The following is a 17697-nucleotide window of genomic DNA, read 5'->3' on the forward strand; positions in this document are numbered from 1 at the left end:
ATCTCACTATTCGTTGGTAAAATGAGTAGCCCAAAAGTTGACGGTGGGTGGTGATGACTAGCTGCCTTCCCTCTAGTCTATCACTGCTAAATCAGGGATGGCTAACGCAAATAGACCTCAAGCAACTTAAAAATAAAACTAAATCCAGAGCAAATGTTACATCTCGGTTTCATAACTCTAAAGACCCGGTGGTTAGAACTTTAGACTCGTAATCTAGTGGTCGTGGGTTGAATCCCCTACCCACCAAACATTCCCGCCCTTTTAGGCGTGGGGGCGTTATAATGATTGGCCAATCCCGCTGGCCCTTGGTGAAATAATAGCCTATAAGAGATAGCGGTGGGTGATGATGTATAGCTTCTTTCTTTCTAGTCTTTCACTGTTAATCTATGGGCGGCTATCGCAGATAACCCTCTTGTAGCTTTGCGCGAAATTGAAAAACAAACAAACGCGAACCTGGGAAATAATAATGAAAACCGATATCGTAAACGTGAAGTTATTTAATCGATATAAAACAAAGCTCTAAACAAGATGTTTATTTCTTTTTTTAAACACTTTATCAGGTGTCTCTACGATATGGGAAACATGCACTGTTCTAGCAAATGAGACATCTTTTAGAATCCGTAACTTGCATCCAGCACAAACTTACGAAGTTCGCATGTTAGCCAGAAACGTCATCGGTACAAGTCAACCAGGAAACATATTCATGTTCTCAACTGAAGAGGAAAGTAAGGACATGTTCCTAACAATGTAGAGTTTTATTGTATTTTTCATAAAATTGTATAAATGTTAAAAAAGTATGAACCACGTAACACTAATATGAGATACGAACAGTTTTTTTTCCGTTTGTGCCTCATTTGAATATTTTTTATAAACATTCAGTGGAATAAACTCCAATTTATTTTCCTTACAAAGCAGTTCCAACTTAAAGAATCTTTCTCAATTTATTTTTCCTGCTTCAGAATGGATAATCTTTTTTTATATTCCTCATTTTTGGAAGTGAAGGGAAATTGTAGGTGTTATTTGTTTAAAACTGCTGCTAAACATGACGTGTCATATGAATCATGTATTACCACTCTGAAAGAAACTTAGTTCTCATATAATTCTATCGACAAAACTAGTGCAGTATTATCTAGAATGTAATGATATGACATATCTTGACTTGTCCAAACCAGCTGCTCCCCAGTGGCGAAACGGTATGTCTGCGGACTTACAACGCTAGAAACCGGTTTTCGACACCATGATGGGCAGAACACAGATAGCCTATTGTGTAGCTTTGCGCTTAACTTAACCAAACCAAACCTGTTAAAACAGGTTAATACTGTAATATTAACCTCACCACTTCCCGCAATCAAGGTATGAACTTCAAAACAGTCTCAAGGTTACATCAAACCAAGATCTATATTCCCAAAACAATCCCTAGGCATCTGGATACATTACTCCACGGGATATGTTTCCTTATTCATTTCTTAAATATTGAAGACAACGTGGCAGCCCAAAGTCTCGTTCTTGTGGCGACTTAAGTGGCTTATTGGGTTCAGCTCACTTGTGGAAGCAATCAGCGAATAACCTGACTGCTATCATGCAGTCAAGAACTCTTAAATATAGTCACGTGAAGAAGGAATCAGAGACAGTTTAGTTTCGCAATTAGTTTAGTAGTTCGCATTCCATAGAAATGACTAGTTTGAAATGAGTTGTCTTCTATTATAAATTAGCGTGTCCAAAGAACACTTAGAACTTTGTTGAAAATGGATATGTATATGAATAAGTGGACTGGTGTTGTCAACCAGTATTCGCTCCACAGGACATGTCAGCCATGTGACGGTCCAACCCCATTGTTAGTTAGAGAAAGAGTAACCCAAGAGTTGGCGGTGAGTGGCGTGGACTGTTTGCCTTCCTTTAACTTGTCACTTCTACGTTAGGGACAGTTAGCATAGATAACCCTCGAGTAGCTTTGCGCAACATCCAACAGAACAAATAAACTTATGGTCTGTACACGCCACGTTGTGTGGCAACCGTATTATTCGTTTTTACGTATAACGTTGCCCATAAAGCATTACTATTGAGGGATCCAATTACATCCTCTCTAATCCATTCAAGTTGTTTGGATTTATTAAACGTTTTAATAAAAGTGTAAGAGTCCTGTCGATATTTCTAGATTACACTTTAGAACTATACTATTTTCAAGAAGTAAAGTTTTCTTTTTCTCTAAATGTTTTAGTACCAGAAAGTCCCCCTAAGGATGTTCGAGTGGAAGCTATTAAACCACAATCTTTGCTTGTGTCCTGGAAGGTGAGTTGGTCAGGCATTGCAAATCACCTTGTCCAAATCTTGAGGACTGGTTGATTTTAACGTAAAGAATCATGAACTTCATTTACTAACGTTAACGTTTTTAGATCATTATTATATGATTTTGTAATTGCACAGAACTTTGTGTGTGTGTGTGTGTATGATGTATTTCAAATTTTAATGCTGAGCTTAGATATAAGATCTGTGAGTTTTCAATCTTATACGTAACTCTGAAGAAACTGAAAAGCATATATTTTCATGTTCTGAGTTAGAAAAGCAAAGTCTGTCTAAGGTCCAGGTTCAGCGGTAAGTTTGTAGACTTGGACTTACAGCCCTAAAATCCGGGGTTAGATACTTGCAGTGGGCAGAGCACATATAGCTCATTGTTTAACTTTGAACTAAAACAACTAAACAATAACTGAGGTCCAATAAGTAAGAATCCAGGTGTTTTAATTTTAAAAGTAAATTACCAATGCAGAATTATATTCAATGTAACTTTTTTTTTATTAACGAAAGACGAACTTAACCTAAATTTCCATTTCGAAACAGCTTTTGTTATGTTTTTAGCGTTTATCTATACTGTGTACAATATATTGTTTTATTTATAGGCATTACCTTACCGTGTGAGGAATGGGATAATCCAGGGCTATTACGTAGGGTACAAAGCAACCAATACCACAAACTCTTTTCAATATAAAACTGTGAAAAACGAATCTTCAGGCATTTCCCGAATCGAATGTGAGCTTCGAGGTTTGGAAAAATACACTTCGTACACTGTAGTTGTTCAGGCTTTCAACTTGAAAGGTGCTGGTCCACGCTCTGATCCCGTAATTGGTAGAACCCAAGAGGATGGTAAAAAAAAAAATGTTTTATTCTAAACAAATTTACGATGATGGCGTTAGAACACCGAAAAACGTAGCGTGTTTCGAGCTAGTCCCTGTTTTTAATAAATTATTTATTGTGCAGTCATTTGAATGTTGTACTTCTTTTAATTGTCTCTATCTTATATATACTCTGTTACTTAAAATATTTCAAGAAAACGTAATACGATTTTGATTGACTGTGCTATCAAAAATTATAAATCTATATATTCTTAAAATTGTATTTCAAATAATTTAAATTACACTTCTTTCTCGCTAGATGGCAGTATAGGTAAAAACGTTAACTAGCATGTTAATTCAAACACAATAAGGTTCTGAGGTTATAAAGGTTTTAGATATTGACAAATTAAATTTAGTTATTGTTTTTTACCAGAACTCTTAGAAATGTTGATGCAAAAAATGTATTTTTCGTTGATAGATGATTTTGTTATATCCACGTAAAACATTGATTCATTAATTTTGTTAACTTTATGAATTTAAAAGTTTGTTTTACAAAATCTCCTATGCAAGTCTAGGCTTTGTAACAAATAGTTATGATTTATAAGCTACATTGGAATTATTGCTAACCCTAAATGTATATACACTGACTTATATAGAGTTTCAAGTGTCACGACTTATACAAGTTTACCAAATAACTCCATTTTTAGTTCCCAGTTTACCACCTCAACAACCCTCTTGTATTCCGTTGACGTCACAGAGCATGAAGGTCTCGTGGCAAGCACCACCACCCGAGTCAATTAACGGTGTTTTAAGAGGTTATAAAATACATTTTGTTTCTAATGGTGACTTTACCGGTAGGTAATGATTTTTCGAATTTTTGCAACAATAAATGTATTTTGAGATTTTTCTGTTTCTTTTTTTGTTTTTTATTTTCGCGCAAAGCTACAGGAGAGCTATCTGCGCCAGTCGTCCCTAATTTAGCAGTGTAAGACTAGAGAGAAGGTAGCTAGTGATCACTACCCACCGCCAACTCTTGGGCTACTCTTTTACCAACGAATAGTGAGATTGACCTTCTCATTATAACGTCCCCACGGCTGAAAGGACGAACATGTTTGGTATGAGGGAGATTCGAACCCGCGAACCTCAGATTATTTTCTGTTTGTAACCGTAAACCTATAATTACTGAGAATATCTTAATATACAATGTTCACGTACTAAGATGTTTATAACGTACAAATTGCAAGTACTGAGAAATTAGCAGCATACAACCTACAGTTCCTGAGATATTTTTAGAATACAACTTACAGTTTCGGGAATGGATATTAAAAACTCCAAACTCCAAGCCAAAATAAATCGTTTTATTCGTGTACATGAATATTGATTTTTCTGGTAGCCAGAGCGCTGATAATTATAAGATATTTTTTGTGTATTTATGTACCAATCTCTCAAAAGTAGAACTCGATGAATTCTTGAAGAAAAATAACAATCTTTGAGACAGAGTTTTATTAATAATAACAAATTAACTATCAACGATCTTTATGTTTGTATCTTCCAACGCTAAGTCCATGGACTTACAATGTTGACATCTGGGATTCAGTATCTCCAGGTAGATACAGCAGATAACAAAAGACTAAGGAAAGGGTTTGAGGTTTATGAGTTAATAATAAAAATTCCTTTATTATTGTATTAGTTATACCAAGAAGTGACCTCATTGTAGAACGTATTATTGTGATGTGCACGTATGTTTTTTTACAAAGGTGCAAGTTCCGTCATGATTTTGATTAAACTTTAATTACTGGTTTCCTGTTTTTAACTTTCAGGTTGTTTTTTATAAACAACGAAATTTGTGAGCCCGCCATAAGTGTATATCACAAGTAACATTCATCATATCTGCAGCCAATGAGGAACTTCCCTTTCGCGTCTCAGTATATGCTCTTTCATTTTTAGCTATCGTCATAATGAGGGTCTACCACGTGTTTCAGTGACTTAGTAGCTGACGTGCCAGGCTACGGATCAAAAGGTCCAGCGTTTGAGATCACGAGTTACTGCTGAATACGCTCCGTGCTTTCAATTGTAGCTGTAATAAAAATGACAGTCAATCCTGTTATTCGCTTATGAGGGGTCGCACATACAGCAGGTGCGGCTGATTGGTTGCCCTCCCTTCCCCCTACTAAACAGTTTTAGAGTCGGGAAGGCTCTGCTTTTATCTCCCACTAGGTCATTTGGTCTGTTCAAGTTGAAAGTGCTTTCCATCTACTGTTAGTCGAATTTCTCAAATAACTTGAAGAAACAGGAATATTTAAAGACAAACAACTTAAACAGATTGTTTTACGAAATTTTATCCGATCACTTATTATCCGATTTATTATTAAACAACCAATATCGTTCGCATACATAGAAAAAGTAAAGTAGACTACAAAGTAAAATGTATTTGTTCCATAAAGTTAAGTGGTCCATGGTGAGTTGAGTGTCCACAAGTATTGGTGTGATGTGAGTAAATTCAAATCAGATTTCTTAAATTAAATCTCACAATATATAAAATTCTAAATTGTTATTTTCTGTCTGATATAAATATTTCATTTCTTCTGCAGTTGTCCACCAATAGTTCAGCAATATGCTTATAACTTAATAAACTCAGGGCTCATTACCCATAGTTAGCACATCTCCATCGTATAATGTTTTTATGTTTAAATAAAAATAAAAAGAAAATTTCTATACTTTTTAAATAACTTGTTTTAGTTTCTCCTCTTAGGCCCTCAGACTAATGAAATAACTGTTGGTGGCGACAAAGTATCAGCCATTTTGCACAAGCTGGCCAAATTTTGCAATTATTCCATAACTGTTCTGGCTTTTACAAGAAAAGGAGATGGCAAACCTAGCCAGCCGGTTTATTGTACAACCTTAGAAGATGGTATGAGACACGTGTGGTTTTAGATCATGATTGGTTTAAGATGTTGTTCTAAATAGATCCATATATGTAAGACCAGATTAAGGCTTTTATTGGCCCTAGGCTTTTGAACTTATAGAGGCCCATTCGAGACAGAACTTCTACGTGCAAAACATTTATAGTCATAGCTTGAGGCCCTCTAATTAGTGTGAGGGCCTGGGCTTCAGTCCAGTAAGCCCATGCCTTACTCTGGGGTTGCATATATGGTTAAGATATTGTTTTAAAAGTTTCTGAGTGTTGTTTTTAGATCATGGTTGTTTTAAGATATTGTCATAAAATATTCACGTATATTTCTGTGTATTGGAAGATCCAAGGTTCGAACCTTGAAAATTCCACTCAACTTACTACATAATCTCACTTGTGGGCGCTTGATAAAAGTAAGAGTGAATCTTGGGATAAGGTCTGAAAACTTGACAAAAAATGCCTCGGGAGTTGGTGTTGCCATCTGGTGACTTTTTTGGTCATTATTTCTAAATCAGGTGTGGCTATGTCTGAATCTTTTAGGTCTGATATACATCATGTAAATATACTGTTTAGATTGAAAGCACCAGATACCCAATCCTTTATTAACAATAAAATGAATTTAAAAATGAACATTTTATTCAAGTAAGAAGTTGTAGCTAATTTGGTAAAACCTACATTCAAAAATAAGTAAATGCATGTGAAAACATGCAGTTTCGAGTCTCGTTTGAAAACCATTACAACCTTTGTATGTGATCCAGTGTTGTGATCATCGTTTGTAAAGACCTATTTAAAATATGTACAAACAAACCTCTCAGAGATATTCCCAGTCGAATAGAAACATGATTACATGGAAGTTAGAAATTTCCAAACCACAAACAAATTCTTATTTCTGTTTTATTAATAATACCCACACTCAGAACCAGTACAAAAATACACATGGCACATATATGATAATAATAATTATAAAAGATCTGTTTAATTCTACAGTTCCTGGCCCTCCAGCGGACATCAAAGCCATGCCAATGTTACCTGATGCTATAATGATTAGCTGGCGACCGCCACTGAATCCAAATGGGATCATACGAAAATACACTTTGTACCAGCGGACTTCAACTGGAACTAATAAGGTCGGATACACATTGCTAAAAGAAGTTATCACGATTGAAGCTTATTGCCCAAACTCATCCAATATTATTGATGTTATTAAAACGTAATGTTAGTCACTAATCATGCTAGGTGTTAACTTCGAGGTTAATGAAACAAAATCTCTATCATTTAGAATACTTAGGCGGGACGGAACTTTACAAAAACTTCTAAGTATCTTTATACCTGTTTGTCAAAAGTGGGTTTTCTCGGGGTACTCTCACAGCTATTTCTCGGAATATGGATCCTCAGATCCCAGCCAAGGCATAGGATTTTCAGATCCCACCTTCCTATAAAAGGCCTTTTTATTTCTCCCATTATATTTCCAGTTCTCCTTACTTTAAACATTTAATTTGTGTGTATGTGTGTATACATAGATAGATATATTATTTTACTTTTCCAGAATTGGCCATCAATTTTCATCTCTCAAGACAGCGCCCAATCCACTTTAAATTAATCAACCAATCACAAATTAATCTATTCTTCTAGGTCTAACTAGCATAAATTTATCGTGTCTTTTTCTTTAGCCCTGCTGGTAAATTTAACCCGAGGATTTCTAAGCATCGCAGCTTAAAACCGAAACAGTTTCCAAGGGGTTAAAATAACGGTAAAATATAAAACTTCAAATGTTTTTAAAGCAATGGATGGATGGCCAAGGAAAGTATTTTTCATTTGAGGCATCATGGAAAATGTTCTAATATGCCTCCTTGCAGTTACATGTTTTTGTTTTTAGGTCACTCACTTGTGAGGTTTTAGAAATTAGGAAACTTTCATGAGTGTTGTGAAATAGTTTGAATATTTCAATATGCTACGTAAAACAAAGTTTATATGACGTCATACTAGTATAGCATACACACTTGTAAACTGTAACTGATTCTGTTTAGGATGTAGGGAGAGAGAGCAAACATGTCGGGTATTTCGGTTTGAGATCTAACTGGCCCCTAGCCACAAAATTTTCAATTTGTCGTAACCCCAGTGTCCCCCAGTGGCTAAGCGGTAAATCTAAGTGTTTCTTCTATACTCGTGGTAACAACAAACGAACAAAATAAGTCCCCATTGTCTGAACGATAGGTCTGTCGGTTTATGACGTTAAAAACCGGGTGAGCATAACATGGATAATTAGTTGGGTAATTCTGTTCCTTGTATCCGGGTGACCATAGCATGGATAATTAATTGGGTAGTTCTGTTCCTAATATCCGGGTGACCATAGCATGGATAATTAATTGGGTAGTTCTGTTCCTAATATCCGGGTGACCATAGCATGGATAATTAATTGGGTAGCTCTGTTGGTAATATCCGGGTGAGCATAGCATGGATAATTAATTGGGTAGCTCTGTTGTTAATATCCGGGTGAGCATAGTATGGGTAATTAATTGGGTAGCTCTGTTGGTAATATCCCGGTGAGCATAGCATGAATAATTAATTGGGTAGCTCTGTTGGTAATATCCGGGTGAGCATAGTATGGGTAATTAATTCGGTAGTTCTGTTGGTAATTATTAATAATAATCGTAAAAGAAATCATCGTAATCTTTGAAAGTGTTGTAATTTATAGATGATTCTAAAAACCGAGTAATATTAATACGTTTTATGTGTAGATGCTAGAAAGTTTGTTCAACTTCTGTTATAACTATACGGCTTAATAAATGTTAAACTGGAACCTCAAAGTCACAAATCACCCTTGAACATATTGCAGGAAACTGTGTTTGAGTGAAATAGCTCTAAACTTAAAACTTGACCCTCAAAAGTTCGGGGTTTGATACCTACGCCGAGCCTAGCTCAGATTGTTCATGCACTTAATTAAGGAGATAAACAGAATGTTTAGGTTTAATGTCAAAATTATTTATTTTGTACGTTAATCTCTTACAAATTATAATGTCCCCAGTGGTTCAGCGGTAATTCTGAATTATACCCGTTTCGGGCAGAATTCAAATGAACCATTGCGCAGCTTTGTACTTAACAACAAACAAACAAATAATTAAATGCCTTAGTTTAGCTAAGTATTTTTATTTGAATATTCTAATCGTAAATCTACAGTTGACATCATTAAAAGTTGTTTAATTTTAACGTAATTTCAGAACACAATCAAGATGACACTTCCGCCTTCCCAAAGATATTATAAAGCGCAAAAACTGCCTCGCAACTGGCGCTTTGAATTCTGGGTTACGGCGTCCACCGCCGAAGGTGAAAGCGAGGCTACAAGAGTCTTATCACAAACTACTTCCGATACAGGTTTGTTCTACGACTTTTCAGTGTAGTCGAAATATTATATCTTTTGTTTAATAAAAATGTGCTAACAATATGCCAATGTGATTTTTTTTCATTATTTGATACTTTCTGTTTATGAGTAGTTGTTAAACTCTTTAAGTTTGGGCTTTCTTTTATCAGTGCCAGTTCTCTTGTTGATTATATGGAATTACATTTTTTTACATCGAATGTTATTCAGTTTTGTTTCTGACAATTATATATATAATTTTGTTTTAATAGTTTTAAGTTTGCATCAAAATATGATATTTCTTAAACATCTATGAGACATTCTCGTTGTATTAGAATTTTAGGTATATTTTCAAAATTAAATACGACCTTTTTGTCGTTTTGCTTATTGTATAAGATTAAGTGAAGAAATGTACACTTGTGAACTAGAGTTTATGTTAATACCCGTAGTTTACTAATCGTGATAAATAGAACAAAGCGAGACTCGCAAATAAACATGTAAACACAATTGGTATCAACAGCAACCAGAAAGATTGTATGTCTTCGTCTCGCTGCAAATATTTGGATTTTGGGTTTCAGTTTGTGTCTGAAATGCACTCGTAATGCACTTGCACACTCATCCAGAATTTGAATTTGGATACGAACCAGATTTGGGAGTACGGTTCTGTTGGACACTCTATCTCCTGTTTAAAAAAACATTCACGCCACTCGGTTTGATATTTTTCGCAATATGCGCGTGGACTTGCGTACACCCTTGTGCAAATTAATTGAAACAAGACGGAAATTTACGATTTTTTCATTTTTTTGCGTTTTATTTCTGAGAATCCAAAAAGTACTCTCAAATTAATACATGATATGACCGCCTTTATTTTTCAGAAGTTCATTAATCCGCTTTGGCATCGAGTACACGAGTTGATTGCAATCTTTACTAATTTTTGGATCGCGATACCACACCTCAACTATGGTCTCAATTAGCTTATCTTTCGTAGTACAGTCTTTTCCCCGAAGTCTTTCTTTACAAATCGCCCAAAGATTTTCAATAGAATTTAAGACCGGAAAGTTTCCAGACCAGTCCAGCACCTTTATTCGAGTTGTAGTCATAAAATTATTCACAAATTTCGATGTGTGGCACGGAGCCAGATCTTGCTAAAAAATGCCAGATCCATTTGGAAATCTTTTTCAATTCTGGAACGACTCTTCTCTGGAAAACTTCGATGTACTGTGGTCCTTGCATCATACTTTCTACGATATTTAAGCCTCCGACGCCATAGTAGCTGAAAATACCCCAAAACATCTTCTTCAAGGGATGTTTTACGAACTGATTGATGGGAGATTCTCGAAGTTTTTCACCTGGAGATCTGCGAACATGCAGATTTCTTTGACCCTGTACGAAGAAATGAGTCTCGTCACTGAATAACACCTTCCTCCATTGTTCTTGCGTCCAGTTCTTGTATTTCAGACCCCGTTGATACTTTTGTTTCTTCATTGAGTTGGTAAGAAGTTGTTTTTGACTGGCCTCTTTGCCCTTCTAACGCAATTTCGTATGACGTAATATTCCTCAAAATTTCGTCATATATCCCAAAAATAGATCGATCGTACTGCAAAATACAGCTAATGACGCAGTCTGTGTGAAAAAAATGACTATTAAAGGAAATCAGCGGGTCCAGCGAGCCTACACCGGCCGCCATACTGAAAATATTGTAAAATGACCATTTGTTTAAATTAGTTTGCACAAGGGTGTACATACATACATACATACATACATAGGGACCTAAATACGGTACTCTCGCCCCCTATCTCCAGTGGGTCAGCAGTCTACGGATTTACAACGCTAAAATCAGAGTTCGATTCTCCTCGATAGACACAACAAATAGCTCAAAGAAAAAAAGAAAACAGGTGCATACACATCATCGCCCCTGCGGGGGGGGGGGGAATAAGGATACAGCCAGTTAAGCCTGCTTTAACTCCCAAATGCTCTCACTTCCCGATGCAGTCCCCGTCACACCAAACATTCTCGCCCTTTCAGCCGTGTGGTCGTTATAGGTCAACCCCACTATTCGTTAGTAAAAAGTAGCCCAAAAGTTGGCGGTGGGTGGTGATGACTAGCTGCCTTCTCTCTAGTCTTACACTATTAAATTAGCGCAGATATCCTTCGTGTAGCTTTGCGCGAAATTCAAAACAAACCACTTCCCGAGGCTTATTCAGATGAAAGTTTTTTTCGCTATATTCATTTCTTCTACCTTGTTTATGTGCAGTTAATAAAAACACTCGTTTACTGTCTTGTTTGGAAGGTAAAATATTGATTTTGTTTGGTTTAAACACGTCTATTAGAACTGTAAGAAACCGATAATTATCAAAACATCTGATGTGATGTATTACAGTTCCTGCCCGTATTGTTTCGTTTTCTGAACATCTCTTAGTCACCAGAGGGCCGAGTCTTCTCCTTCCATGTCAGTCAGTCGGAATACCAACTCCTGAGAAGAAGTGGAGTTTCAGGTGCTCCAAATAATGTCATTATAATAGAGATCTGTGAACGTGAGATACTTTAAAAACAAGGTTAACTTACCCTACGATACTACAAAAACAAGGTTATCTTACTCTACAATACTTCAGAAACAAGGTTATCTTATTTTAACTTATTTTAAAAAAAAGGTTTTATTGTAGTTATAAACAATGTGTATCAAAACTTAGGTTATCTTACTCTCTAAACTAATTATTAAAAACGCTATCTCATGTAAGAGGGTAAAAACAAAGCAATCGCTTAAGGGAAACTACCACGGCAAATTCCCACGTAATGTGTAATTTATTCAATTTTCTGTGATATCAACTGTCAAACTGTGATATTCGATAGACAGGACGACATGTAATGAAGTAAACTGGTTCGACCTTTTCACTCCTGAATTTTTGTTATTTTAACCTTTACACTCGCTGTGCTCAAAACCTCAAGATAAATCGAAACGTTGAGATAACGAATAAAAGTTCTGGAATAAGTTATGTGAGTTGCCATTCAGAACAGCAAATAGACGAACTGACAGTTCTGTAAAAATAAGGCACTCGACTCGTAATCTGAGGGTCGCGGATTCGAATCCCCGTCACACCAAACATGCTCGCCCTTTCAGCCGTGGGGGGCGTTATTATGTTTGAATCAATCCCACTATTCGTTGGTAAAAGAGTAGCCCAAGAGTTGGCGGTGGGTGGTGATGACTAGCTGCCTTCTCTCTAGTCTTACACTGTTAAATTAGGGACGGCTAGCTCAGATATACCTCGAGTAGCTTTGCGAGAAATTCAAAACAAACAAACAAACTTAAAATTAAAGCGGCATCTAGCGGAGACATAAAACCTAAATTATCAAAGAAGTTAAAGATAAAAAAGAAAAAATATATATTATTTAATGCTATAGAAAGGTATTAGAATAATTATGTAAAATTAGTGCTAAAATTCCAAAATATTGTTAACAATATTAATTTAAAGAAGTAAGAAGTAAATCAGTATTATTTTATATGACTAGAATTATTTTTTAATTTTAAAATCAAATTTCCTTCAGACACTCAGTATTTTGCATTAAAAAAACCCTAACAGAATACTCTAGAATATTTGAGAAAGCAGATCTGTTATTAAGGGGTGAGGCGAGGATACCCAAGTTTCTTTGTGCCATTGGACTCCTATCAACCAACCAGTCGTTTATTAGGGGGAAATTATCGATTTTTGAATTTCGCGCAAAGCTACACAAAGGCTATCTGCGCTGGAAATTATCGAAGAAACAAAAACGTACCACACTTTCATTTAATTTCAATGATTTATCAGTAACAAAATTATAGTGACTGGTTTAGTTTGAAGTTTTTCCAAGAACAAATACCTAGATACATAATTAGACGAAAACTAACAATACGGATTATGTAATAAACTATAAATAAAAACATTTTGATATTGTATGCAAACCTAAGTGTCACTAAATATCCATATAAATTGTGTTGAATTTAGACCTGTTTTAGCTTTGAAATTACAGTCATGTGAAAAAGTTAGGACACCCTATATAAGCCTGTGTATTTTTGTAACATTTTTGGATATATAGATATTTAATCTCAATTTCAACAATACTGAGAGATTATAGGAATATAACTAAACAATTAAAACTGAAGAAAAGACTTTTTAAGATCTTCTGCACATGTAATTCTACAAAAATGCATATTCTAACTGAGGAAAAAGTTAGGACACCCTACCCCCTAATAGCTAGTGTTACCCCCTTTGGTTGAAATAACTGCAGTGAGACGCTTCTTGTAGCCATCTACCAGTCTCTGACATTGGTCTGAAGAAAGTTTGCCCCACTTCTCAATGCAGAATTCTTTCAGCTGTGAGATGTTTGAGGGGTTTCTTGCATGTACAACCCGTTTCAAGTCACCCCACAGCATCTCAATGGGATTAAGATCTGTGGATTTACTTTTGGATTTACTGGTATGTTTTGGGTCATTGTCGTGTTGCAGGGTCCAGTTCCGCTTCAGCTTACATTTCGTACAGATGGTCTCACATGATCCTCAATCACCCTCTGATACACAGTGGAATTCATGGTGCATTCTATGATCGTGAGCTGTCCAGGTCCTGCTGCAGCAAAGCAGCCCCAAACCATGACACTTCTATCTCCATGCTTCACAGTTGGAAAGAGCATTATTCAAAAGAACATTATTCCAGAAGTCCTGGTCTTTGTCTACATTCTCTCTGGCAAACTTCAGTCTGGTCTTGATGTTTCTCTTAGAGAGCAAAGGTTTCCTCCTTGCACACTTCCCATGCAAGTTAAACTTGTGCAGTCTCTTTCTGATTGTAGAGGCATGCACTTTCACATCAACAGTAGCCAGAGCCTGCTGTAGGTTCCGTGATGACATGTTAGGGTGTTTGGAGACCTCTTTTAGCATCTTGCGGTCTGCTCTCGGGGTGAACTTACTTGGACGACCAGACCTGGGAATGTTGGCAGTTGCTTTGAAAGCCCTTCACTTGTTGACTATTTTCCGGACAGTGGAATGGCTGATTTCAAAATTTTTTGGGATCTTTTTAAATCCCTTACCAGACTCATAAGCTGCTGCAATTTTCTTTCTGAAATCCTCAGACAGCTCTTTTGCACTCACCATGGTGCTCATTCTCACTTCAACATTCAGGAGCACACCAAACTAAATGTCTGAGGTATAAAAAAGGGCAAGCCTCATTCAAAATGCTAAGTAACGATCTTCTAATCATGTACACCTGGTGTGATACACCTGTGTGTGAGTTGAGCCATTTTAAGTGGGAATGTAGGGATGTCCTAACTTTTTCTTCAGTTAGAATATGCATTTTTGTAGAATTAAGTTTAGAGAAGATCTTGAAAAGTCTTTTCTTCAGTTTTAATTGTTTATTTATATTCCTATAATCTCTCAGTATTTTAAATATTGAGATTAAATATCTATATATCCGAAAATGTTACAAAAATACACAGGCTTTCATAGGGTGTCCTAACTTTTCACATGACTGCAGATTAAATATTTTTTCTTTTACTTTCTAAAGTTACAAAAAGGTGCTAGGCCTGGCATGGCCAGGTGGGTTAAGGCGTTCGACTCGTAATCCGAGGGTCGCGGGTTCAGCTAGTTAAGTTCTTTCAACATCTCATCCTGAGTGGAGATGATTCCAGACAGTACTCGTATTACCCTTTAACTCATCAGGCCTCCCTGATGAAATAGTGGTAAGTCTGTAAAACCTACAAAACTAAAATCTGAAGTATGATTTCCTGTCGAATTCCCGTCGCACCAAACATGCTCGCCCTTTCAGCCGTAGGGGCGTTATAATTTGCAGTCAATCCCACTACTCGTTGGTAAAAGAGTAGCCCAAGAGTTGGCGGTTGGTGGTGATGACTAGCTGCCTTCCCTCTAGTCTTACACTGCAAAATTAGGGACAGCTAGCGCAGATAGCCAACGTGTAGCTTTGCGCGAACTTAAAAAAAAAGAAAGAAATCCTTACAGCTATGTTGATTTATAGGAAAATAAGTTTATTGAATACTTTTATAAATTTTAGATGTATAGTTTGTTACATTGTATTTTTAGAGGACGTCCAGTTGTTGAAGGGGGACACCGCCTTCGTGTTTTAGCTAATGGTTCTTTATACATTTCAAATATCCAAGACAACGACTTCGGAAACTATACCTGCCACGTGGAAAACAGTCACGGAGCAGACGAGATAAGCTTCTCTGTTACCGTCAGAGGTCAGTAAAATCTAAACTTTAAACCCCCCAGTAACTGACCAGTTGTTTAGAAGTAATATGGAAAACAAGTATTTTATGGATCTGTTGATATATTATTTCATTCATATAAGCAGAAACTTAGATTTGTTTATTGTATTTACCGTTCATAATGATAAATCAAGTATCTTAAGCCTTACGTATAAAATTAATTTAAATAATTTTTACGAAACGTCTAAAAAAAAACGATATCAACTTTCGTTGTTTTTATTTGCTGTATTGGCTGTCGTATTATATTACGGTATAACTCTGACCTATCTTTCATATTACGGTATAACTCGGATTGACTTATCTTTCATATTACAGTATAACTCAGATTCACGTATTCTTTCATATTACGGTATAACTTAAATACTACTTTGTTCTATCGTCCAGGTGTCTTACAACCTCCAAAATCCTTAACAGTAATTGCTGCTACAATGTCGACGTTACAGATTAGGTGGCAGGCGGATCCACGGAGCCATTACAACATTGAAGGTAATAAACCTTTTCACACTTCTGTACTGTTCATTGTAATAAATAAATAGTAGTAATAATAAATGTGTTTACCAAGTGAGGACCTCACGTTGTTATGAAGAAGTGGTTGACAAAGTTGGGCACTTTTGTCTTTCCTCATTTTTGGATTACACTTAAATACATGTGTACAAAAAAAAATTAAAAATAGGAGCGAATATATGTGCGCTTATGTTTTGTATGTCAATGCTTTGCTTTGCACAGAGCATTTCGGTGAGTACACCATGTTGTCATGTGGTTCGTCAATCTACCATCGTGTGGTATTGTTCAAAATGCCCTGTGTTACTCCCTACAATTCAGTCAAGCGGTTTGGTCTTGTTTTTACCTTATTAGTTGCTACACAAGTCTTTACAGACTCAAGAAAGTTCATATCTGGACTTTGTGCCGGTTGTGCCATCTGTCAATATATCGTTTCACCATATTCTCTGTCTGCTTGGGATCACTGTCTTGCTGTAAGATGGATCTCCATTCAGTGAGTCCTACTTTCTCTTGAAGGAATATCTTAGTGCAGGGGTCGGCAACCTGCGGCCCGCTGGTCACATCCGGCCCTCAGTCCCCAAACGAAATATCACATCTACCCGGCCTGTAGGTCCAAAAAAAAAAGAATTTAAGTTTGTAACTATCTCGGGTTTGATTTCGAGCGACAAACAGCATCAAGTCTCACACTAATCGCTGTGTCCTTTACGGCATGAATATTACTTAAATAAAATAAATATTATTCATAGTTCATTGTGTTTTATTATTATTACCTTCATTTATTAGCTATAGAGATGAATGTGGCCCTTCCATCCGCTCACAGATATGGCCTCCTGACCCCTGTGCGGAAAGAGGTTGCCAACCCCTGTTTTAGTGGACAATAATAATCTTCATGTATTAGGTTGTCCAGAAATAAATGTCGGAATTCCCACGATGATATTTAGAAGCTAAATATTGAGTAACTTATCGTTGGTGTTGTCACTTACAAGATGTCTCAATTGTTTGCTGTTTCAACTCTATTCAGAGTAAGTTTCGCAATCCCCAAGGCAGCATGGACAAGAAGGACTTTCGTCTGATTTTCCTCTACGACTTCAAACTTGGATGAAAAGCATCAACCAGGCATTCAGCCATGGGCCTGTTACTGAACGTACAGTTCAGCGTGGGTTCCAAAAGTTTCGACGTGGAGATGAAATTCTTAAAGACCACGAAGGTCATGGAAGGAAGCCATTAAGGGAAGTAGTTAATACAGACCCTCACACAACAGTACGTGAGCTTGCAGAAAAGCTAGGCACAATAAATTCAAGCATTGCTAACCACCTGAGTGTCATTGGAAAGATGAAAAGTTGGAAAAGTGGGTTCCACATGATGACGCTCCAAAAGTTGAACAAATTGGGAATCGAGTTTCTGCCTCATCCACCTTATTCCCCAGACGTTTCTCCTACAAATTTTCATTTTCTCAGGCACTTTGACAACTTTTGAAACCAAAACCAGACAACTACAGAAAGAAATTTTCATGCAGTACATTAACAATAGAAACTCTGATTTCTACAGCAGGGACATAAAGAACATCGTTACACCTT

General features: G+C 36.5%; 1 protein-coding gene across 5 annotated transcripts in view; it reads left to right on the plus strand.

Moving 5' to 3' along the window:
- Positions 1 to 17697, plus strand: part of LOC143243012 (cell adhesion molecule Dscam1-like) — a 118745-nt gene that overhangs the window by 87547 nt on the left and 13501 nt on the right. For all 5 annotated transcript variants that reach the window (XR_013023716.1, XM_076486652.1, XM_076486653.1 and 2 more), the window contains exons 16-25: positions 561 to 725; positions 2219 to 2289; positions 2895 to 3138; positions 3815 to 3961; positions 5860 to 6018; positions 7006 to 7145; positions 9237 to 9390; positions 11754 to 11868; positions 15435 to 15592; positions 16004 to 16105. Coding sequence is in view for 4 of the 5 variants with exons in the window: in XM_076486652.1 (XP_076342767.1) it covers positions 561 to 725; positions 2219 to 2289; positions 2895 to 3138; positions 3815 to 3961; positions 5860 to 6018; positions 7006 to 7145; positions 9237 to 9390; positions 11754 to 11868; positions 15435 to 15592; positions 16004 to 16105 (1455 nt within the window). In the remaining variant the exon portion in view is untranslated. The remainder of the gene's footprint in view (positions 1 to 560; positions 726 to 2218; positions 2290 to 2894; positions 3139 to 3814; positions 3962 to 5859; positions 6019 to 7005; positions 7146 to 9236; positions 9391 to 11753; positions 11869 to 15434; positions 15593 to 16003; positions 16106 to 17697) is intronic.

Source organism: Tachypleus tridentatus, chromosome 2 (assembly GCF_004210375.1).
Source record: "Tachypleus tridentatus isolate NWPU-2018 chromosome 2, ASM421037v1, whole genome shotgun sequence".
In the NCBI taxonomy this organism is placed as follows: domain Eukaryota; kingdom Metazoa; phylum Arthropoda; class Merostomata; order Xiphosura; family Limulidae; genus Tachypleus; species Tachypleus tridentatus.